The following is a 24,280-nucleotide window of genomic DNA, read 5'->3' on the forward strand; positions in this document are numbered from 1 at the left end:
GGAATTGACAGTCCTCCTTCTCCTCATGCTGGCCCAGACAAAAGTTCTACCAAACTGCCTTCTAAAAAGAGTTGAATTAATAATTCTAGCATTACAATTTGTAATTCTAGTTAAGAGCTCACACAGGTGAAATCTGAGATACCTTCTACCATCCAAATATCATTGTTATAAAAGCCAACAGAACCTAATAAACGCTCCACAGAAAGTCCTGTTTTCCAAATCAGTTTTTAAAAAACACTCTGATTCTGAGATACTTTAATTCATGTCAAACACTATTTTGAGTATTTAACAGCTATGCAATGCAGTACTTAAACAAATAGCTTGATAAAAGCAAACATGTTGCTGAAAGCAAAGCCAAGAAAGTTTGCTAGCTTTTGATCTCCATGACTTAAAAGTGAATTTAAGAAACACGGTATTGATTTCCTAACATTTACAAACACCACATTTGCTGGCTAGCAGCCCTAGATTGTGGTCCACTGATTTAAATTTCTTGGCCTAAATATCAGTGCTAGAGAACCTTTCACTTTCTAGTTTGAGATTACAACTTCAGAGTTAGAGTTGCCACCTCTCACCAAGGCCAAGCACAGTGCTGGGGGGAGAAGGAAAAAGAAGGAAAAAATGACTTATTTAGCACAATTGGAATTAAACTCAGGGAAACAAAAATTGTCCACATTATCCAAAACAGAAAAGGCAGCTTTCCAAGTGAATGTGAGATCAGTATCACACGAACAATTGCACAAGTAATAGAAAGAAAACAAATATGGGAAGAGAAGCTTGGAATAAAAAGGTTACTATTAAAAAAAAAAAAAAGTGTAAACTGGAAAAAGGGAAAAAAGATTCAGCAAACATTTAAAAAAACGCATAAGCCTTTGAACAGCCATTTTGAATCATGTTATTACAACAGGGCCTGAGCAATGCCATTTTATTATGGAATCTATTAGAAAGTAAATTGTGTGGCAAGAGAAAAACAGGAAATTAATGGAACCTGCTTGAATATAACGTATCTTTAGGAAAAAGGCAGGAGGACAGATCCCAGCCAAAAGACCACAATAATCTGAGTTTAACTTCTCAGAAGGATCCAAGTATAGCACCACAATGACCACTTTACCAATTATGATACTAGGGAGAGAAAACCCTCTGTAACCTGGCATGATAGAGCAGGGAGGAGCGCTCTAACCTCATGAAGCTCACTAAGATTTCCGAAGTGATAAATTGCAAGAAGATGTCAGCCACTTCCCAGTTTTGCTTCCTGGCAGTTACACAGTGGTGCTGTGGGCTCTGCTGGGCTCACCTTCCCTTTGGTCTTCTGGCCAAAGCACAAAGAAAAAGGCACTGCAGCACATCAGTACCATTTACACTGTTTCATTCTGGTAGTGCCTTACCTGATAGCTTTGTGTAAAAAGATCTTAGGGTTTCAGGGCTCTTTTTCTTCCTCTTTTCTCCTTCAATTAGCCCCAAACAATTACTGTATTTTCACTGCCACTGAAAAGTGTTACAGCTCCCTCTTAAAACTAGACTCTTACCTTCAAAGAACTGCTGCAAGGCCTCATTTTCCCCCACCACATCCATAAAAAGCCAGTAGAAGTGTTTTGCTTTTCTGCTGCTTGAAGAGTTTCACTGAGGAAAATGCACCGTCTCTCTTCCAAGCGGTTATGAACAAGCTAAGGAACACATCGTGGTTTTGTCTGAGGTTTCAATGACTTTGTCCCAGCAGATTCCACTCCTTGAGCCAGGGCTATACTTAAACTCTCCTGTATGTGAAGGAGAATCTGACAAGGCTCCTGAGGCAAGATGAAGGTGATGTACGTTCTTCGTTCAGTATGTCTAACGTTCTTGTTTTAAGACCTTTGGTCCCAGTACTAACTATAATTACACATGCGCAAAATATACAGCAATAAAAGTTACTTGTCTCTGTACTTTCACACAGGTGATGTAATTAATGTTACTGATGAAAGCAACAGCGATCAAAATTGCACGAGCAAAGCCAGCATCAGTTTCACCATGTGTACTATATCCCATTTAAGCAGGTGAGCATCAAACTATCCAACTGCCCTAAAAAAATTTGTTTCTCACGGTAGTTTGATTACAGGGAAGTAGAATTTCTACATCATTATTATTAACAAAACTAAGTTACAGATTAACCTGTTTGTCTAAGGTAACACTGAAAAACATACGGAAAAGCTGAAATTTTAACAAAGGTCTTTTGCAGTAAGTAGCAAACCCCATTTCACTTCCGTTAAATTGATCTTCGTACACTGAAAATTGCCTGTTCTGTCACCCCTAAGTAAACAGGAGGAAAATATTTAGACATTTTGAGTGGACATCTTTAAAGAGAGGCATTTGACTATGAACAAAACCTTCACTGAAGTCAAGAAGTCTCAAATCATAGTTCTAACCAACCTGCCACAAGGGGACTTCCAACAAAGCCATTTCTGAAGCCATTTCTAAAGTAATTTTCTGAAGTAGTTATAGTCCCAGACAAGTAACAGCTATGCATTTTTTCCAAGCCCCAGGCACTCACAGTGACAGAGGTTCTCATGATAGGCAGCTTTATATTAAAAATATACAAAGTAATTTCGGGGAAGGGACTTAAGACAGTCATTACCACTGAGATACATTGGGTATATCTTTGTAGTACAAGAAAATCACCTCAGCATAATAAACTTCAGATACCATTTATGTCTTGACACTATCATGTCTAGAAAGGATCCTTCTCTGCTTGAAGGAACAACGCTTGTAATGTATTATTAAGAAGAACAATAGCTACCAGCTAGCATTCACCTGCAGTTAAGCTAATCTTGGAAACAGTTCAATCTTATTACATAAATAGATTAACAATCATTTAGAAAGCATTTGAGCCTAATGCAAGACATAATACCAACAAATACATTTGTTTTTTAAGTCTGCAAAACCAGGCATTACTGAAAGAATAAACCACACTTTCACAGTTTAAGGTAGGTTTCTACAACAGGAAGTAGCACCCAGTGATAGGAAACTGATAGAAGTATTTCAGGAGTACTGAAGTAGCCCAGGCTGGACATACTCCTTTATTAGTAAAATACTTCAGTTCAGTTGTTTGCAAAATGTTTTCAGGCACATACACATACAAGCAACACAAGGATGGTATTAAATCTCACCGCTCATTCTGTGTACTTCTGTCAAACAGAGAACACACCAGTAAGACAGTGATGAGTAGTGTTGGTTTTGTTCAGCATCAAACAAAAAAAATCTGCATCAAGATGCTTCTTGTTAGAAGAACCAGCTACATAAACTTGCCTTTATTTCTCCTGTTTGTCAGGTTACCTGCCAATACTTTAATCTTACCTGTAATTGATAAATGTCATGATCAAGACCTTGTTTTTTTTTCCCAAAAGGGCTTTTACACAGCATAACTAGCCCATGCCCACAACCACCTTTTTTGTAATAGGGTCAACTGTTTGCTTTCAGCTTAGAAAATGCCGAGGGAAAATGGACCCCTTGAACATCAGGCGCCAAAGTAGCACTTCAGCAGAAAAAGCATCTTCCTTAAGAAGATATGATCGCTTTTTTATTCTCTTCATAGCAAAGTGTGTGTGTTTGTGAAGCAACTGGTAACATTCTATGGAAATCGTCATCAACATGTTAAAGAAATCACATAATTGATCTTTTCCAGTGTCAAGAACAGCTGTGGGATTTGACATATAAACCACTGGCAACTGAATAGCCAAATAAAGCAGGAGGGATAAAAAAAAAACCAAAACAAAAAGTAATTTAAAGGAATGAAAAAACTCCAATGAAAGAAAGTTAGAGGTGACGAGACAGTTTTCAAAAGTCAGAGCAGGACAAGACAGATATCTAAACAAAGAATGAGCAAGGTAATTTTATTGTTTCTTAATGTTTGAAAAGCACACTGCTTCAGAAAGAAGATACCCAATTTATTGTGCTGTTGAGTCTTCACTATGTCTGTTTCTTTTTTTTACACTGTTTTAAAATTGAAATTCACAGGAGGTGATCCTGCCTCTCTGCTCTGCTCTCATGAGAGCCCACTTAGTCAACAGTTCTGGTGCCCTCAGCATAAGGACATGGAGCTGTTGGAGCAAGTCCAGAGGGCCACAGGGATAAGGGAGCTCAAGCACCTCCCATATAAAGACAAAAAATTGGGTCTGTTCAGCCTGGATGGTAACCTCATAGCAGCCTTTCAATATCTGATATCCAATACAAGGATATCAGAGAGACTCTTCATCAGGGACTGTAGTGATAGAAGGGGTAATGGGTTTAAACTTAAATGGGGGAAGCTTAGGTTAGGTTAGGCTAGATACAAGTAAGAAGTTCTTTACTGTGAGGGTGGTGAGGCACTGGAACAGGTTGCCCAAAGAAGTGGTGAATGCTCCATCCCTGGCAGTGTTCAAGGCCAGGTTGGACAGAGCCTTGGGTGACATGGTCTAGTGTGAGATGTCCCTGCCCATGGGAGGGGGGTTGGAACTAGATGATCTTAAGGTCCTCTCCATCCCTAACCATTCTATGATTCTATGAAAAATACAGGAAAACAGCACTTCAAAGAATTCCAGATTCTCCTAATTGTCTGTTAACTGTACTGACATACAAGCATAGAGAGACATACATGTATTTAAACATTACAGTAAACAAAATGTCAGGTATTTATTCCTTCTTCACAAAATCATCTCAGTTTCACACTTTGGAATGACATATGAGGGAGGTTCCCATCATTCTGCATCACAAAGAACAGAAGACATACACTGCTTCAGACTAACACTTTAATCAGAAGTTCTGTTTTTAAATGTAAATTACAATCACTAATACACCTGCAAGTGCTTACCACATTTGTTCAACTAAGTATTATATGTATGCATATACAGCATAAGTCAGTTTAAAACAATCAAAGTACTTCTTAGTGCCATCTGCAAAAGGATAAAGATCTTGGACCCACTTTGTGGAAATAAATATCAAGTGACAAAAAGAAAGATTCAGCAATTTTAGTTATATATATTCAATGAAGTTCATGCATGCGCAAGAGTAAAAAGATTTAGAGCTCTTCCTTGTAATAGCCAAGTTTTGCTAGTGACATCTCTCTTCTCAGCTGCATAACTTCCCAGAACATCTGATCCACTAAAAAAAGACAGAAATATCATTAAATATACTGAATTCATGTTTCATCTCAACTGACACATACAGCTGCCTTACTGTACATTAGTTCAGGGGAACTTCAGAAGCAGCAAACATCTAGTAAAAGCAGAACCAATACATGAGGGCTCTTTGTGCTTCATTCTGACAAAACTGGCTGAAGTGTTCACTTTAAAAATTCTAAATGATAGTCCTACAAGGAATTCCCCAAAATTTAGATTATTTCTTTTCAAACTGGGGAACAAAAATACATCAGTACTTTTTGTCAGCTGCAATTCACTGCAGTTTCTTATTTTAATTGCCCTGCCCCTGCTCATTTTCTGAAAAACTAAAAGACTACAGGAAGAAAAAGGTAGAACTCCTTGGAGAATAACTGTTTCATCACAAAATCTGTAATTTTATTATAATCTTTCCATTTGTAATCTTTCTTCCTCCCTCTTTTTTCTACCAGTAATCTGCCAGCAACAATAAACTGGGGAACAAACAGACTTTTTTTTAATTTCATCTGTTTTTTGCTAAACTTGATGAGCCTGGTACATACTGTAAGCTTCTAGACACCTCAGGAACACCAATCAATACTGTTGAGTATAGAATTATTGAAGACAAAAATAATTCCACACCATCAAGACCATGATGTAGAATGACTAAAGATTATTAACATGAGCAACACGTATACAAGGTCTTCGTTATTGTATTTCAAAATATGGATAGAAATACAAGTAATGCATTATGCTGACAACTATCCCGAGTACCTACATTCTTGTAAAAGTATTGCTGAAATACTTATATCAAGCTACAACTGCCAATTCTGTTTTTAATGGTAAAGGTGACAACTGAGCTGAAACACCAAACTCAGGGTTTTTCCCAGAAGTTCTGAAGAATAAATAATTATGATAATGCTGAAAATATTTCATTATTTAATGGAAAAATATTAGTTTTCTTTATCTCAATAGCAAAGTAAATTTTTAGTTGAAACTACAAAGGTCCTTTTGGTCAAAGTAAAAGCCTTTTTAACTATAAACTGAATTTAAGCTTAAATAACATTTTCAAGATCTTCTGCAATGCTAGTAATGTAGAAAAAGTTACCAACATCTGAAGGTTTTATTAGACATAATTTAGTGTATGAGACAGGTGAATTCCTGGTGGATTCCACAAATACTATTCCCTTTGACAAGGAAAGTTAGCAGCATTATTTTGTGCAAAGAACAGTCTATCTATCACCTCAGGAGTACTTCACATTAGAAACGGAAACAAAAGATCTGGGTGTAGTTAAAATAGTGAGCTCTTGAAATCAAGAAACATCAGAAGAGATGACTACAGATGAGGTAAACCAAAGGGGAGCTAATTCTAGCAAAATTCTGGATGAAGCAAATCAGCACAGACTTGACGGCTAAAGAATGAAAAGCCCAGACACGCATAATCATTAAAGTGTTGTTTTACTCTGCTTTCAAAAATGAAACTGAACTAAAAAAAAAGAAAAAAAAATGTTAAATCCATTTTTAAAGTAACTATTGGCACAGGCCTAATGGCACTTTTTCCCCTATCTGTGTTTAGCAAATTCAGGAGTCTTAAGAGGTATGGTCTGTTTCAAAAAAAAAAAAAAAAAAAAAACAAACAAACAAAACTGGACTGAAGGCTTTTGGGCAATATTCTTTCCCATGGACAGGAAATACAATTACATCAGTTATGTACAGTTTAAACAATGAAATCAACATAATTTTCTTTTACAGGAATAAACAGGTAAAATGTGAATACAGACCAGCAACTACCTAAAGAGGCCTACAAGAAATCCAGAGGGACTTTTTACAAAGGTGCATAGTGATAGGACAAGGGGAATAGTTTTAAACTGAAAGTGGGGAGATTTGGATTAGACATTAGGAAGAAACTCTTTACAGCGAGTGGTAACCTGGAACAGGTTGCCATGAGAAGCTGTAGCTGCCCCATCCCTGGCAGTGTTCAAGGCCAGGTTGTACGAGGCTTCAAGCAATCTGGTCTAATGGAAAGTGCCCCTGCCCATGGCAGGGGGCTGGAACTAGCTGATCTTTAAAAGTCCCTTCCAAACCAAACCACTCCGTGATTCTGTGATATGGACATATGAAACTGAATAGCACAGCTAAGCAAGTTTCTGAATTACTGTGCAGGCAGAGTTTAAATAGGCAGTTGTTGGATATGCTACTGACAGAAACAATGCAACCTGGTAACAATGGTGGGGGTAAAAGAAACACAGCTTGAAGCAATGGCAGTAAAAATACCACATTTCCCTTTGGGGTGGAGGATAATCAAGCTTTACATTTATAACCAGAGCCCTAATCAAGAGAGTTTGCCATGCCACAGCAATGACCAAGACCTCATTTCTCAGCTGCACTGAGACAACAGTTACTGTACGGTTTTCTGTTCATTTTTTACAACTGAGCCCAAAATATTGTCATAATTGCCAGTCCTCCCTCATACTCTGACACAAACAGCTGTCCAAATTCTCAATGCATGAAAAAACGATGCACCAAGCAGGAAGAAAAAAAGGCACAGACCAAACCAAAATGAAGTTTTTTTCAATTTAAAATATGTCCACATTCTGTGAGAGAAACTTGATTTTTGAATGCTGTGTGGCAAAATTGTAACTGCTCTCATTATTGAATTTTTTGTAGTATTTTCTACTGAATGTCATTAGATGGACTAAAAGTCACTACTTTTGATTTTGTTGTTGTTAAAAAAGTAACTTTATTGGAGTTTATTACCAAATTCTCAAAATTACAGCAGACTACTACAGATAGCTTTCCTGAAATGTCAGGTCACTAGTATTGTGCACAGGACAGCAAGTTTTAAGCACATACACTACGTAAATTTCTATTTATATATGCACATGCACTACGTAAATTTCTATTTATATATGCCAAATACAACTTCATACTCACCATCTTGCTGCTTCAACAGCCCTTGCTGGATGTATCGAATGTATGTGAAGAAGTTACACACAGAAGTGATCTGAACCCATATAAAATAATGATGGTTAATACAATTTTCTATAATAGTATGGAAAAAATAACTAAATAACTGCTACTGAAAATGAAATCGCAGTAAATCTACTTACCCTGTAACGACAGAAAGGAGAAATGTAGTAATAACTGCTTGAATCTCCTAATTTGATTCGATGCTTACATGACTTACTTTGTCCACTGAGAGCACATTTTCTACAAAATACAAAGGTTGCATTATTTAATAAACCAATCTGACATCAATGTCTAAGCATCTGCATGTGTTTAAGGAGTTAATGTAATTGTTTCATATTGGAGCGGGTCCTCAAGTCTCTGCCTTCATTTTACAAGCTGCAATTATTACATTATATTGTCAATTATTTTAGCTCCACAAGCAGTGATTTTGTTTCAACAAAGGTGCACCATGATGCATTCTGATTTTGAGAACTTTCTTCGGCTCTGGTCATATACTTCACTAATTCAGGTTGGCTTGGAATACTGGGATTTCTTTCATTAACTCTTCATATCTGAAACAAACACTGTTTACATTACCAGTTGATGCCAACATTTACACAGTCTTTTAAAAACATCTGCTTGGTGTTGCAGTTCATCATAAAATATCAGCCTTACAGAATAGCAGCCAATTCCCCGAAGCCTCCAGCCTGCCACAGATGTGTTCTAAGACCATCCCCGCTTTTATGCCCAAATTGAACTCATATTTTATATTTAGAATATAAAATCATTTGGGACAAAGGAAAACAGGCTGCCTGGCAATAATTCTTTTCACTGCCGTTACAAAAGTGATGGTAAAAAAAACAAATTTACTTCTGCTGGTGTATTGCAAGTATGTCATATTCAGGAACAAGGAAAGGTAAGCCTTCACCATGAATTCTTCTCAAAAAAAGAAACAAAACAAACAAAAAACACAGGAAAAAGCAAAGAAAATTTCCTCTAACATTTTTACAAAAGATTTGAATCTCCTGAAGAAACTGCTATTAAGACAATCTTAATAAATACAAATAAACCAGGAATTTTATTTACTTGGGATATCTATCTTGCAGCATCTCAGATGAACAGGGTTGTCATGGCATCCACTGTTCCACTGATTTTAAAAGCTGCTGGCTCTTCTCCCTTCCATTTCTACCTCATGAAATTAGGAAGCCTAAGAACAAGCAGCCTTTCAAAAGTGAAACAAAAATTACTAAGCTTCTGTGGTTCTAAACAGTGGCTCAGAAGCCCTTTTAAATAGCCAGCAGCTGGTCCACACAACCACATGAGACAGGAGAAAATTGAAGAGTCTATATGACTTTCCATAGCAATTTATGAGGACTGACAGCAGTCCATTGATCCAAAAAATCCTATAGTAGCTGAAGCAAGCTGATCACAGTTTCAGTCAAGCTTTTGTGAGAAGACAGACAGACTTTCAATGCGAGGAAAATAAAGCCTTTTTTTTCCTTCTGGCTACAGAATTACCTTCTATATGTTATCTTCCATCACACCGGGTTAAATGCTGGCATGTCAGCTACTACTAATGACTCTGTTCTGCGTTGTACGGCACACATGCAGCTTAGAGCTTTGTTCCCCATGGGGACAATTATTTGAATCCTGTGGGGAAACCCAGCTGTCTTTTGTTAAGGCAGCACTTACTACACACCATCAAGGCACCATTCAGTAACTTCTATATATAAAAAACCTTTCTTCATTATTATCACAGTTCTCCATCCTCGGCTATTTTGCCGTGGGTTATTACCTGCTGTTTTACGCATCTGTTCCCCCATCTCCCAGGCTTTACTGTACAGTAAAATAAATTCCTTTAAAAACATTACTCTAGTTTTTGTTATTATTTGAAGTTTGTGTATATTATGTTACCTATTTCAGTAAGTGTTTTCAAAATAGTGCTTTGCAGTGTATAAAAATAAAGAATGCTAAACTGCCTCTCTGATTCAGAGAAAACTGGAATGCCTGTTTTCCCTTCAGTGCCAGTAATCATCTATAAGGCAAAGCACATTTGTTGTCAAATTATACTTAAATATTGTATATTCCTTACCTATTACTTATCTACAAGCAACACCACAAAAGTTTTTGTTGCTACATAACAATGGGAAAAGGCAGAAACGAGTACACCTGGCTTTCAATACACCTAAAGTAACTAAGCTACAATTTGTGTATTGTCATCTCAAAATGTTAATCTATACCTAGCCAACTATTTAAGTATTACATAAGTTCTAATTAAAAAATTATCTGACACTGGAGAAAGCAGATTTAAAATCTCATGAGACTTCTGAATGATGCAATTGAATCTCCTGGTTTTGAGTAAGTATTTCATCATGTCAAGATGTAGGGAAGCTGCTTGAACCACAATGATTTAAAATCAATTTGCCAATTGCTCATTAATGACACATGACTTGTTTCAGTAGCTTCTGGCTGTCCAGATTCTTTACTACATTCATGGAACACAGCTCAGAGTGATATATCTTGGACTTGAAATCACCGCCCCTTGTGTAGCCCCATTGTTGGTGGTGGGATCTTACAATGAGGAGTTGTTACAGCTCAAAGAGCACATTTTCAGGTGACAAGAGTAAGCTCAATATATGAATGCCTGAATTTTGCAGGCTAGAAAGGATCAAAGATTAAGTCATAACACACAATTTTGTTTTTATACAGATTCATTAATGAAAGAATAAAAAATTCTGAAATCTGATTAAATGTATTTTATCTTCCACCCAGAACCAGAGGAAAAAGAAACAGGAACTAAAAGCCAACAGCAAAGAAAAAAAAATCTTAAAGAGACAGATGAAAACATTTTGATGTAAGTTTTCCATCAGAAAACTGAGCTCTGTCAAAACACATATTACAGAAAGAACTGTCAACTCGTCTAAAAGATCTCAATCAGAAAAATCAAGGCTTTCTCAAGATTTGGAAGGCTCCAGGTTAACACTGACCTTGCTTGCTTAACCTGACACATCCCTTCCTTCTCCTCCACACCCACCAAAGCCCTAGTGCCTTGGGCATGGCCCTTCCACCTCACTCACTTTAATGTCTGTATCAGCACCTGACAACAAATCTTGCTTCACATTATTCCAGGAACATTCCAAAACTTCTAAAATTACCTTCCTGTCATTCAAGCATACCTCCTGCTTTAGGTTCAAACTCAGGTTCACTCCCACCTTCATTACATTCCTCCTACTCAAATTCAGAGGATTTACTTTCTTTATCGCCTCTCAAATCCTATAGCTACCTTTGTCCATGTGCTACGTAGGTCCCAAATTCCTTATGCCACAAACACTGCAGATGTCCAGTATGCAGCCTATGCTACTTTGATACCTATTTCTTTCATAACTTTTTCCAGGTAATAACCCCTAGTTCAAATACATCTGTTTTAAGTATCAGGATGGTCTTCTCCAAGGAAGCAAATGTTACTTTTGTGGTCAATGCTTAAAGTTAAATAAACAGCTCTCCCCAAAAGGGGATTTGTCTTAAAGGTTTGTTCTACATTAGTCTTTTTTAAAGTTTAATGTATTAATTGCTTACTTTCCTCATAAAATTTTATAACAGCAATAATGAAGTCTTAGATGTTTAGGAAATAAAGTTTAAGTTACACAAACTGGACTGAGGTGATCAGTAGGTAGCAGCTTTCTCAAATGAGTCAAGATTCACGCTCTGTTAGCTTAACATACTTTGGTCCGCCACATTCAACTGCAGAAGCTTTCACAAATCGAACAGGTTGCAAGCCAACAGGTTCAATGCTCAGAGTGTTGTTTTCAACAGCTTCCAGAACAGCTGAAGCCAACTGCAAGAGAAATTTAGAAAGCAGTTAAAAACAGCTCTGTGTTATCCATTGCCTCAAAGCAGTGACATATTTCTTCTTCTGTAAAGTAAGGAACACTGAAAAAACTCAACTCAAACACAAATTCAATTACAAATGAGATTCTGCTTTCATCATAAAAAAGAGGACCGATTTCCAGACCTCTGAAATGCTGCCCTCCAAATAACCCTGCCCTCCCTGAGGCAAGATAACTGGCTTTACATCCAGAAATCTAGTCAAGCATGTTTAAAATGCTGTCTTTTCAGTTATCCCTCATAAGACCAATAGCACATACATTTGTACATGTGACATTCTTATCAGGACTGGACATGGCATAAACTTTATTTTTAAGAACTGCTCTGATTTTATTGTGTTCTATGGAAACACAAAATGATGCAACATGCCTCCTTATCTTGCAAAAGCACAAGTAAACATGCTTTTCAGCAACAGACAGCTTTAGAAATATGTTCAAACAAGTAGAACAATATACAGAAAAGACAACATCATATATATAAAAGCCAGTTGCAACTTTCAAACCCTAGCCTAGTTTAAAAATCATCTTCATCAAAGTACCACTTTATTCAGGCTTTTTATGTTAATTCTTTATAGATACACAATCACAAGACACTAGAAATACACTCATTTTGCTTGTTTGAACTAAACACTTGCCCAGGACTACTGTTTAAGTATGGACAAGTAATAGCTATTACCTGATTTAAAAGAAGGTGTAAGTTGTGTTATTAGTGAAATAGTTCTGTGCCAAGGTTCCTTCCTACTGAGTAAAGATATTTTTCTATTATACTTGGAATATTTTGAAAACCGAATGTTACATTATAGTAATTCATATGAAATATTCTTTCTCTGCCATCTCCCAAAAACAAAACACCACTCACATACACAAGAGTCTACTGAGAATTAATGTAACACTGCAGCCATTCAGAGAACTGCATTTCCAACTATTCAGAAACAATACTTGTGCAGTTTATTGTTTGGTTTAACTACACATTAGTTTATCAATATTCAAATAAAACAAAAGTTGGTTACTATGTGCAATATCTAGAAATAATAACTGATTTAACTGACCAAAGTGCTGGAAGCTTCATTTTTTCCTTGTAAGAAAATACAAATCCACAGTAATTTTATCATCACTGAAGAAGGAAAAAACAAAATGAAGTTGCTGGGAAAGACAACAGGATGGCCTACTTACATATACTGCAGCAGCAATTTAATTCCCATAGTAACCAAGTAAACTTTTTAGTGAGAGGTTCACAAGATACTGTATACCAACCATAATGAACCGGTCTACAATTAACTAAGAGATCATGAATGCTTATGGCCAGCAAGTAACAACAGATGAAAAGCATAAGAAAAGAACATTAACACCACATGAAAACAACAGATAAGCATTATGAAGAAAATACAGCTTTTCCCATGTGAGGTGTGGGCTTTAAAACCGGTTCTTATTTTAATAAAGATCTAAGAACATGATCCTTTTGCCTTAGAAACTGATATCACAGCTACAGCCTGTAAATGCTGCTTAAGAACAAAAACTAAGAAAAGCAGTTGGAGCTGGAAATGGTCCCAAATTATTACCAGGATAGCTAAAACACCTGTCCTTCCTCTTTATGGGAGACTGTATAGGAATAACACGAGCTAAAAAAAAAACCAAACACAAAAAACAAATGCCAAACCCAAACCTCATTTTTTGTTTCATCTAAAACCACATTCCTTAACCGTCCCCTGTAGAACCATATAAAATTCCAAAGTCTAATTCTTGTAACTCAAGCCTCCCTTCAAGAAAACAAAGCAAAAGCCAAGAAAAGACTGTGCTTGCAGCTTGCTCTGATTGATACGAGAGAAAACTGGGTCCACAAAATTCAATATATTGGTCTCTACTGCCCCCTATATAAACAAGAAACAGTGACAGGATACTATTTCTACAAAACAGTATCTTCAAATATCAGGAAAAATACCACCATCCATTTCTACAAACATCTGATTCTGCTGGAAAGGAGCAACATGTGAAAGAGTAGACCTAAAAAGGCAATATCTGCAATAGCATCTGTGAAGCAAAAAAAGGATCAGTACAATACTCCAGACTAAACTTCACTGTAATCTGTCACACTCTAGTGAAACAAAAATGGTTAAACTTCAGATGAAAACATTTTTAATAGCCTATTGGCTTCATGAAACATATTTAAGGGAAAAGCATCGGTGACCACATTTAGACTGTTTCCATTACCTCACTTTTTGAGAAGGTTAAACATGGAAAAATATCTTCCCGATAAATTTTGTCCAAGAAAGGACATGTTCTGTCCATAGTAGGCTCATCCTTCCAAGATCTGAATTCATTGTACAAAGACAGGTCAGCCTAGAATACACACAAAAATTCATGTTAGTACTGCAATTATCACACTACTACAATATTTGCAAATAGCCACAGGGAAATAATAAGCATTAGAACTAAATGCTTTCCATTGCACTGTAAAGGGATACTATCATGCCCTAGCTACGAACACTTTCTTAAATCCACCTTCCTAAGACTGTAAATATAAGCAAATCAAAACATACAATTTTCAAGACACAGAGGTAATCCATTCACTGCTCACCACTAAACCAGGGACAAGCTCATTACCTCTTCCCCATTCAGTAAGCTTCCAGGGTAGCTTTGAAAAACATAATTGATGGTTCAACAGAAAAAAAGAAAATTATTCTTCACTACAGTATTTTAGTCCCATCTCCATTTCTGTGAGTTACAGAAAAGCATAGGAATCTTAAGAAAACAACTGCAATCCTAGAAGTTTTATCCATTCACCCTACACCTGAATATAACACACCGCTATCTGAATGCCTTCAGAAAGTAGATATTTAACACACTAAATATACTAACACAGGAAAACAGGACGTCAATATACAAATCAATTAAAACTATTAAAACTTCATTTTTCATCTTTATGCCCAAACTCTCTCTATGCCATGCTACAGCAGGACAGCAAGAATATTCAGTGGGCATGACTTATGAGCCTGCTCCCCCATAGCTCCTCTAGTCAATAGAGAAATAATCAACCCATTAAATCATGCTATAAGCAAGCAAGCATGCTCTGTGTTAGGAAGAAATGGGTTTATCTGCATTGAAAACACCTTGGGTATTTATCTCCATGTTGAGACTGATTTAGCAGTGGGAATGCACCTATTCAGTCTGGGGCTCAGAGAACAGCACTAGGTCCCTATGAAAATCCACGTCTGGATTAACGGAACAGCTTGTCACATGGGCTGGCCACCCACTAACTGCAGCACAGTGAGGTACTCCCAGTGTACATCATCTGGTTTAGGGTTACCTGAGAAGGGAGGATCCTGTTCACAGCCACCAACACTGCTCCAAGACACGAGCCAAGCAGAGTGGGGATGAGTGCTTACTTACAATACTTACTCCTAATCCAATGAAAAAGACTAATGCCAGTCCCCAACGGGATATGCAACACCATCCTCAGATTGGTTTTAACATTCTGCTGACACAGACTTCAGCACCTTTCCCCTCCAACTGGTTGTTAAATCCCTTTCTTGTACTATAGCAGACCTATACTCCTAAAACCCAAACCTAAAGCTATAGGGAGCAATGTATGCTGCAGGCCCAAAGATAAGTCAGGATCTGATTTAAAAATTTTGTAATATTAAAAACAAATAATGTAGGTGAGATAATGAAAGAGGAAAAAACATACAGTAAAAAATAAAATCTTCTTTTAACCCTATTAAAAAGATCATTACAGTTCTTTGCACCAAACTCTTTCAGTCTTTTGCTCTTTCCCCATGCATTACCTCTCCTCTGAGCTCCCAGCTTGTCATTCTTTTACATATACATTTGGGGGAGTTCATTTGTCATTTTTGTGGGTTTTTTCCTTCGAAAAGAACCTATAAAAATTAAGACTGGCAAATTTGCTTTCCATTAGAGCTACTTGCCTTACGCTGAGGTACAATCAGGAACAACCATCTTAATTAAGATAGTCCATAAATGCTCTGGTTGCTAAGCCACCAACCTCATTCTACAAATGAAATTCAATAGGTGTAACTTGCTCCCTAAAGGAACATTTCCCATACCTTAAATCCCATCTCAGGTCCAGCTTTAAAATAAACACAGTCAAGAGGTATCAGCAGGAAAAATAAGAAGGCATTTTGATTTGTACTATAGTATTCTAAAAATTAATGTGCATTTCTTATTAACGTGGCTATGCTCAGTGGATATAGGCTGATGCTCTTCCTTTCCAAACTACACTGGATGCCACATGTCTCCTCACTGCCTTTACTTGCTCTTTCATTAGATCAAAGTTTTGATTACCTGCAATTGATTAGACAGCCAATGGAAATAATAATTTTAGTGAAATGTTTAATGCTTTAATTTTTTTTAAAATACAACATCAGAAAAATGCTTCAACTCTTTGAACAACACTGATGCATCTATCAGCATTTACACTGAGTGGATGCTACCTGCCTGCCTAAGATCCAGGCAGCTATTCAGCTTGCCTAAATCCTGATAGTATCTGAATTAATTAGACATGTATACTTATCCTAGAGGCTACTCCCACTTGCTAGGAAGCCTTTCTCTGGGATGCTGGCATGTTTCTGGCTCCACTGCAGTTTAGGGTAGACAGCCAGCCACTGCCTACATTCCACAAAGAAACCTGACAGCTGACACGTATTTACATGCAGCTCCATCCAACATGTTGAAACGCAAAGCTCGGAGTGGTAGATTCTCCATAAGCATCCAAAGTTATATTCCCCCTACTACCAGGCCATTACATACCCCTGAGCAAGGGTACTCTTAGTTCCTCTTTTGAAGAAAAACATGCAAAGGGTAACCTAACTCAGTGGCAAGAACATTTAGCAAGAAGAAGGCAGAACTAGGGTTTCAGACCCAGCTCCCAGAAATGCAAAAACATTTACCTTAGGCCAACAATAAACAAAAGCAGTAAACAAAACCACAAACCACTGGATAATGGTAGCAGTAGAGAAGGCATATCTTTCTGCTTAGAACGATGTCCTAATCACCGTGCAGTCTTGTTTTTTCACCCCATGTTGGACTCCTATCAAACACTGCTCAGAGGACAGATAGACAGAATCACACCACAGTGAGTGGAAAATCCATGTGTTTCTTACTAATTCCCTAGGCTGTCACTGGAAGAAGGTCACCTGTTTTGAGCATCCTCGATCAAACTTTAAGTGCCTCCTTATGCAACTAACAAAAAGGAGACTGAACTAAAGAAAAATGTCAGGCAGACTGGACCTTCTGCAGCACAGCCTTCACATTCACCACTTTCTCTCCACAAGAAAATGAAGCAAAACAGATTTCCCCCCCTCTCTCACTCCTGCCCAACAATAAAAAATTTCACTGAGTCACAACCTCAGTGTGATGTTTGCAAAGTAACTGGATTCCATTCCATCTCTCTTCTTTTCTGAAGTGCAACAAGGATTCAATTTTAATAAGGAAAACCTCCTGGATACCACCGAAAGTGGGCAGGCAGGATGTAAAGCTTCTCTTTTTTTTGGAAGCCCAAGTATGAAACAAACTGGAAAATGCCTTTATCTTCTAGATTTGTAGTAAAAAGATGTACAGCATAAATGATGAGTGGCAAACTGAAGTATAAAAATGGCCACTGTGAATCACATTAAAGACCCAGTTACCCTGTTACCCCTCTGACAATGGCCTGCTATCACAGCACTGGCTGCACAGCAACACGAGGGGAAAGACAGTGATGTGTCTTCATTTCACAGCCTCCCAACTTGTAGCCATTTGTAGTTAAAGAAGCTTCCTAAGCCAAATGCCATACCTACCTTCTACATAACTTGACAAGTTTTTCTTTTGTCACTTTGCATGGCTACATTTTGAACACATTTATATTTTTAGTCATGCTACCTAGTGACAATGAGTTGTAAAGTTTTATTCATTATGTACTGACTGAAAATGATTTTCCTTCTAGCTTCCAGAGTTTTTTTATTACAGGAAAACATTCATATTTGTTTGCCATTAATCTTCCCTGTGTCACCTGTGATTGCACAGATTTTTCTTCTACCTCAGGCCTCTCTCTCTACACAGAAGGTTTGACCATCTATGTCACACTTCCTCATATTTTCATTATGTCTTTTCTGAGACGAAGACATCAAAGCTACTGACATAGACACACATATTTACTATACATTTATACAGGAGTATGCTTTTTCTATCTATTCCTTTCCTAACAACTCCTAAAGCTCTGTGGGTCTTTAACCATTACTGAGTTTTGGGGTTTAAAGAGTGTTCACAAGGACACTACTTTTAATTCCCACCCCCCCTGCACAATACAGCTATTTCTAAGTCCACAACTGCTGTGTGGAGAGTTGAGGGGGTTTTCCCAGATGTCTAATTTCTCATTTAGCATTTGAATTTCATCTTGCTATTATATTAATCACTCAGTACCATAAGAGCCTACTGAACTCTTTGGTCACTTTTTGCTAATACCATTCCAAGGACTTGAGCACTAACCTGTCACCTCATTATTTCCCCATTTTCAGTTACAGTAGATTAAAAAAAGTCACAGACCACTCTGCAACTCCAGTGGTAACTCTCCTGTTTCCTAACAAACCCTTGACTCTCATCTTTTCCCAGGCCTCTTTCACCCATTATCGATCTATAAAATTACTCTTCCTCTTTTCTATGGCAGTTTATGAAATGTTTGTGAAAGTTCATGAACTTTCAGTCGTGGGCTTTGTAAAAAGCCACCAGGACTTATCATTCAGTTATATTTGTGTGTTAGGTTTTCTTAAAAATCCCATCTTTAAATTATTCATTTCAATATTTCAAATATTATCCCAGCTTCCCTTAATGATATAAAGCTTGGAAAAATCACCACCTATTGGCATGTATGACAAATTTTCTTTCATTAATGAAATAATTTCTAATATAGTATTACATGAAGATTTAATATATACTATATTTACTGTAAATAAAACAAAACAATAAGTCAGCTTATCAGCAAAAAGAGGACAATCCTTGTACTGTTACCTCCTTACAGTCTTTTACAATTGGCTGCATCACGGTAAGGTCCTGATGACTGCCACCCATAGCACTGCTTGTACTCTTGTTTCTTGCATGGCCTTTCTTAAAAGGAGCTTTTCCACTAGACTGAAACTCTTTAGTTGGAGATGTTGGTGAAGTAGACAGTACTAGTGTTTTCAGTGCTGCTACTTCGGCCTGGAGGACATCAATCTTGGGTGGGAGATAAAAATGAAGTCATTAACAAACAAAAATACTGTAGTAGGCTATGAATATGTTAAATTATTTAACATAATTTCCATTTATCTTTAGTTCAATTCAAGACTTTTATCTTGCAACAGTACTAAGAGGCAGATGCCTATGCAATTGTCTACAGCAGTAACACTGGCTTCCTATGCACTTTGCTAGCTACCTGATGCTGAAACACCAGTTATGTCTACAGGCTTTAGCTAAGAATATGTCAAGGCAACACAAAACATCTTTATGTTTTAACAATGTACACAGGTTATGGACTATTCACATCTTAATGATTCACACTTTAGATTTGTAACCATATGAAAAGACAAAGCAAGCTAGAAAAAACACTTACCTTTCCTTGTGCTTCTTTTAACTGTTTTTCTGCTGCAGCTTGTTTGACATTAGCTTCTTTAACCATTTTGTGTGCTTCCTATAAAAAATATTTAGCTAGTGTAAATGCTTTACACAAATCTACAAGATCCAGTAAAAAAAAAAAAAAAACAAACAAAAAAAACACAACCAAACCCAAAAAAAAACCCAAACCCAAACTAAGGACACACACTTTTGCTTCACAGAGACTACTTGTAAATAGTAAGTTGTGGAACAATCTTGATGATAATTACATACCAAAAAATACCTACAGGTATATCATTTTTATCATTTGGATTCATCACTGGCCCACAAAGTTTCTTCTCCTTGATCCTGAGCCCAGATTCAGAAATTCAGCAACTCCACCCATCCCCCTCCAGTAGGAACAATACCTGTCATGAATGCCAGGCTCCATTCATGTTTCAGTGGCTGACAAGTCAAGTACCTTGACCCCCAAGACTCAACCAATAGCAACAAAAGCAACATGGGCACAGTTGCACATTGAAAAGAACTTCTCCCTTCTTCTATCCAGAATAACCAGTTTTAATCAACTATGAATTTCTACATGAAGGAACCAGTCAAACAACTATGATGCCTGAATTCTTACCATCAATAAAACAGACAAAGCAACACCTTAAAAATAGTTTGTGGGTTAATAAACATTTCTTAAGTAGAACAGAAAATGCACTAAAGCCCAGTCCAAGAAACAAGGCTAAGCTAATCATGAAGCAAGCATAAAAGGACTGGGGATTTTTTAAACACCCTTTTACCTCATACCGCTAAAATTTTTGGCTGCATAAAGTATTTATTTAGGCTCTGATCCATCAGTTTGCGCCTGTGATCGAATTACTGCTCTTACTCAGTACTTAATGAAGGCAACAAAGACTGAAAGATCAGAACCATCAACTAAATTATTTGGGATAAGATCCTTCTCATATCTGTAAAGCGCCTAGCACATATCTGGACGCTATATAAATAAAAGTTCATACATCATCACACCAGAAGATTTGGCTCCCAGTGGCATACAACACAGCTGTATAATATGGGTTTGTAAAATTCTCTTAAGTAACAACAGACACATGCAGGAATGGGAACATACACATTTATACAAGGTGTACAAATACATTTAACACTGAGCATGCAGTTTCTGCATAGTGATGCACCTTGAAAAGCAAAGCATGTTACAGTGCTATTACAGTGTAATAATGAAATATATACATCCAGCTGTGCAAAACAAGTCTCAATCCTCCACTGAGATGCATTAATATAAACTGTAGCATATCCACTTATACGGTCATTGAAAGTAGTGGAATTCAGAGCAGAACGTGAATTCAAGAGCTATAGGTCCCAGTGCAAAAATCGAGAAGCCTTAACACTGTTGTCAGCGCCTCTTAGTGAAATCAAGCCACAAAAGAAAATTCAAGTGACATGCTCACAACAGTTCTAAATAATTAAAACTCAACACTGTATTTCAAACATAGCTTTCACAAATTGATACATTGTTCTAAGTTATGAAGTGTCATTAATATAAAACTTCACTGATATTTTTATGCCTCTACAGTTAAACTACCTGCCCAACATCTTCCTCTCCTCCCAACATACACAAGCATTTATGCTAAAAAGTATCTTTTCAGTCTCCCATTTATTTTCTACACACAGGAACTGCTTCATATTTTAAGTAACTCTGCCCTACCAGGATGATGAAATAAAATGCATTGCCAACCCACAGAGCAGTTTGTAATTTGGTTTTTGAGCGTCAGTACTTTCAAGGTTTTTAATAGCACTTTTATACCAATACAACATCATGTTTAAATACTGCTTTTAAAACATACTTCATGTTTTATCTTTATGCATATGCTGAAAATGGTAGGCTTATAAATCATGTTTGGATTATGAAATTTATTCTGACAGTTATAGGTATCACAATTTAGCCTCTAGGCATTTCTAAATATTCCTGTGATAAAATGAGAACTGATCCTGCTACAAGTGTAGATATAAGATGGGCTTTTTTGGTGTACTACAAGCTCACAATCTTTGCTGGCATTTCTCAAATGTAAAGGTCCCACTTAAGGTTCAGACTTCTCACTTGGTAACCAGATTTCACCCCAGTGCATTACTCAGTATCAATGCTTCTTATCAACTCTGTGGGAGTAGCATGCTGCCAGACCCAAAATTCAAAAGCTAAGCATGGTTATGTATACTTGGTACCTCCATTGATATGGAACTACGTTATTTTATTTAGTCACCATGGCAACCCCAAATTTAGCTCTTATCCAGATAGCCTTGTTGTCAGACAGAGAAGCTGTCTCAAAATAGTTATGCCAAAAAAACAAGCCTAAATAGTTTTAAGCTTTATATTTTCATTATTTTCTTAATTTTGCATCTAGGCAGATTGACAGGCTCAACAAGGTCTCTTGCATCTAAGTGGAAAGTCTATTGTTTGCTCTTAAGTCTCTGCTTCAACACACCCAGGTCTTCAGGACACAAATCCTTTTATGAGCTTATTGAAATAAAATTCAGCTTACAATATACTGATTCTACATAAAACAACTGTCTCGGCTTCCTTTAAGTATATCACATGGAAGACTCCAACAAACCTCAAACAGACTAGCTGTAAGTTCTTCCAATTCCTGTCCAAGTTGATCTCGCACTTTAGAAAGCCTTTCACATTCTTCATCTTTTAACTTCAGCTCCTATGGAAAATTGAAAGTTATTTATTCTGACTTAGAGTAATAATTTGGCCTTTTAAAGCTAATACCACAGAGAGGAGGGAGAAAACGGAAAAATAAGAACATAAAACCTTTGCTAAACAAAGCCTTTCAACATATTCATCTTAACACTAGAAGCAATTAATGCTGCACATAAATAGCTATTCCTGCTACATGGAAACATACCAGACCAATCTAAATTATCTCTAAGCTAGACAAAAGCATTTCCAAAATACTCTAAAGTAAAAAAAGCTTTTTTTCCTGGAAAAACAGAAGACTAAAGTAACTTAAATTATAGAACAAATTAATTACTGGGACAGACAGAATAACTGTTCTGTGTACCCACTCCTCAACAGACACTTAAAGAAAGTAATCCTTTAAAAAGTAAATAAATAAATAAATAAATAGAAAAGCTCTGTCTCAAGACAATACCCACTTCTAAAAGAATCTTAAAACACATTGTACTATATAGTCTCCTGTGTATCTGCCTGCAACCAATAAAATTTCAGTCATACTGTAATCATATCCTTGCTCTTATTTATGCAGATGTATAAATCAAAACAACAAAATTAAAAATGTTATTTGCCTATACCACTAAAATTTGAGTGAAGGCCTGACCAAACCACTTTTAAAGTAAGATTTTAACAAAGATTTGGCAGTATAAGGGTTACACAGACCCAATCTCATTTTCTACTGTCCCAAGCCTGAGGGGAAAGTGGGGTAACTTGCTGAGAAGTACAAAAGTTCAACAAGAAATTTTAAAGGTTTTCTCTCTCCTCCCCCAGCCATTAAGACCTGGAATATCTTGGAAGAAAGAGAAGGATGGAAAGAAAAAGGGAAAGAAAAGAAGCAGACAGCCAATTCTGACCTTGCAAGCATTTTTTTCTTTTTTTTTTTTGGCCATAACTCCCCTCCCATCCCTTCTGTTTCTTCCTCATCCTCTTTTCCCCTTGCCAAGCTAGCTATTACACTACCATTACTCCTGAAATGCAGGACCCAAGCCTGTCATTGACATGTTAAAGACGCCAAATACAGTCTAACAATGATTTGGTTTGAAAATCTCCAGAAACAAGTAAAGAAAACAGCTGCCTTCCGAAAACCCTGGGAGGCCAGCCACTACAGTGTCAAAAGGAAGCCCACATGGCAGCTTCCCTTCCTGGGAGATGGTCAGTTTTTCTCCCAAATTCCTCATGGTGAGTAATGTTGTACACAGCAATGCAGGAAACCACATCTTGCCTCGCAGCATGCTGGTATTTCTGCTGGTACTCAATTTCTGCAGTGAGACTGGCAATAGATTTCCTCACAGATGAAGGATTCTGTTTAACTTCAACTCCTAAATTTGTGTTTAAAGACTGCTCCAGACACATTTAGTATCAAAGGCATTATTTGTCCCTTCCTCTATCTGGTTTTAACTTTGGGCACTTTGATTTTTAGTCTAGTTTGCCTTTTTTTTCTTTCCATAGGCAAACTTTTAACTACTTTGAAAGTACCACTTCTTTTTTTCCAAAACCATTTTGTTTTTTTCAAACATGGTACTTCTCAAAGAGTACTCAACTCTTACTTATTAGCTACTGTTCTGCACACAGTGACCTACCTTAAAAAAGAATTAAGAGGCAGCAAAATAGCAGCAATGGAGGGAAGAGAAGAAAAAAAGGAATACAAAATGCCAAAGGAAAAAAAAATTGGAAAAAAGAAAAGGAAAAAAATAATAGGGAAACAAAATTTAATTAAGTAATACTGTGTTGGTTTAAAGTATTTCCCACATAAAGTATGTGGTTTAATAAGAACATAAAAGATCCTGATGCAAAATGTTTAAAGCTCAAGTTTCATGTGCTCCTATAAATGCAGAGAATACAGCCAATACATTTCCTTTGTTTTCCTTCACTTGTAAGAAAAATGCTACATACACACCAATACATCTTAAAAGGAGATTATACTACTATTCAGCTCAAGAGTTATCAACTTCACAACAAAGACAGAACTACCCCAGGTTCACTTTTGGGCAATCACTACCAATACAGTATTTTAAGTGAAACTGTTACAG

General features: G+C 36.9%; 1 protein-coding gene across 4 annotated transcripts in view; it reads right to left on the reverse strand.

Annotated features, from left to right (window-relative positions):
* Positions 1 to 4,740: 4,740 nt before the first annotated feature.
* Positions 4,741 to 24,280, reverse strand: part of LOC133276398 (rab-3A-interacting protein) — a 34,104-nt gene continuing 14,564 nt past the window's right edge. For 2 of the 4 annotated variants that reach the window (XM_061467112.1, XM_061467111.1), the window contains 8 exons: positions 22,126 to 22,221; positions 19,512 to 19,589; positions 18,932 to 19,135; positions 14,141 to 14,269; positions 11,771 to 11,883; positions 8,210 to 8,309; positions 8,034 to 8,103; positions 4,741 to 5,106 (listed from right to left, as the gene is read on the reverse strand). In XM_061467112.1, coding sequence (XP_061323096.1) covers positions 5,024 to 5,106; positions 8,034 to 8,103; positions 8,210 to 8,309; positions 11,771 to 11,883; positions 14,141 to 14,269; positions 18,932 to 19,135; positions 19,512 to 19,589; positions 22,126 to 22,221 — 873 coding nt within the window. In that variant the 3' untranslated portion in view covers positions 4,741 to 5,023. The remainder of the gene's footprint in view (positions 5,107 to 8,033; positions 8,104 to 8,209; positions 8,310 to 11,770; positions 11,884 to 14,140; positions 14,270 to 18,931; positions 19,136 to 19,511; positions 19,590 to 22,125; positions 22,222 to 24,280) is intronic. The other 2 variants (XM_061467115.1, XM_061467114.1) reach the window with 2 other exon arrangements.

Source organism: Pezoporus flaviventris, unplaced genomic scaffold (assembly GCF_033815535.1).
Source record: "Pezoporus flaviventris isolate CSIRO_AGI_PZ_B2104156 unplaced genomic scaffold, CSIRO_AGI_Pfla_v1 ptg000045l, whole genome shotgun sequence".
Classification (NCBI taxonomy): domain Eukaryota; kingdom Metazoa; phylum Chordata; class Aves; order Psittaciformes; family Psittacidae; genus Pezoporus; species Pezoporus flaviventris.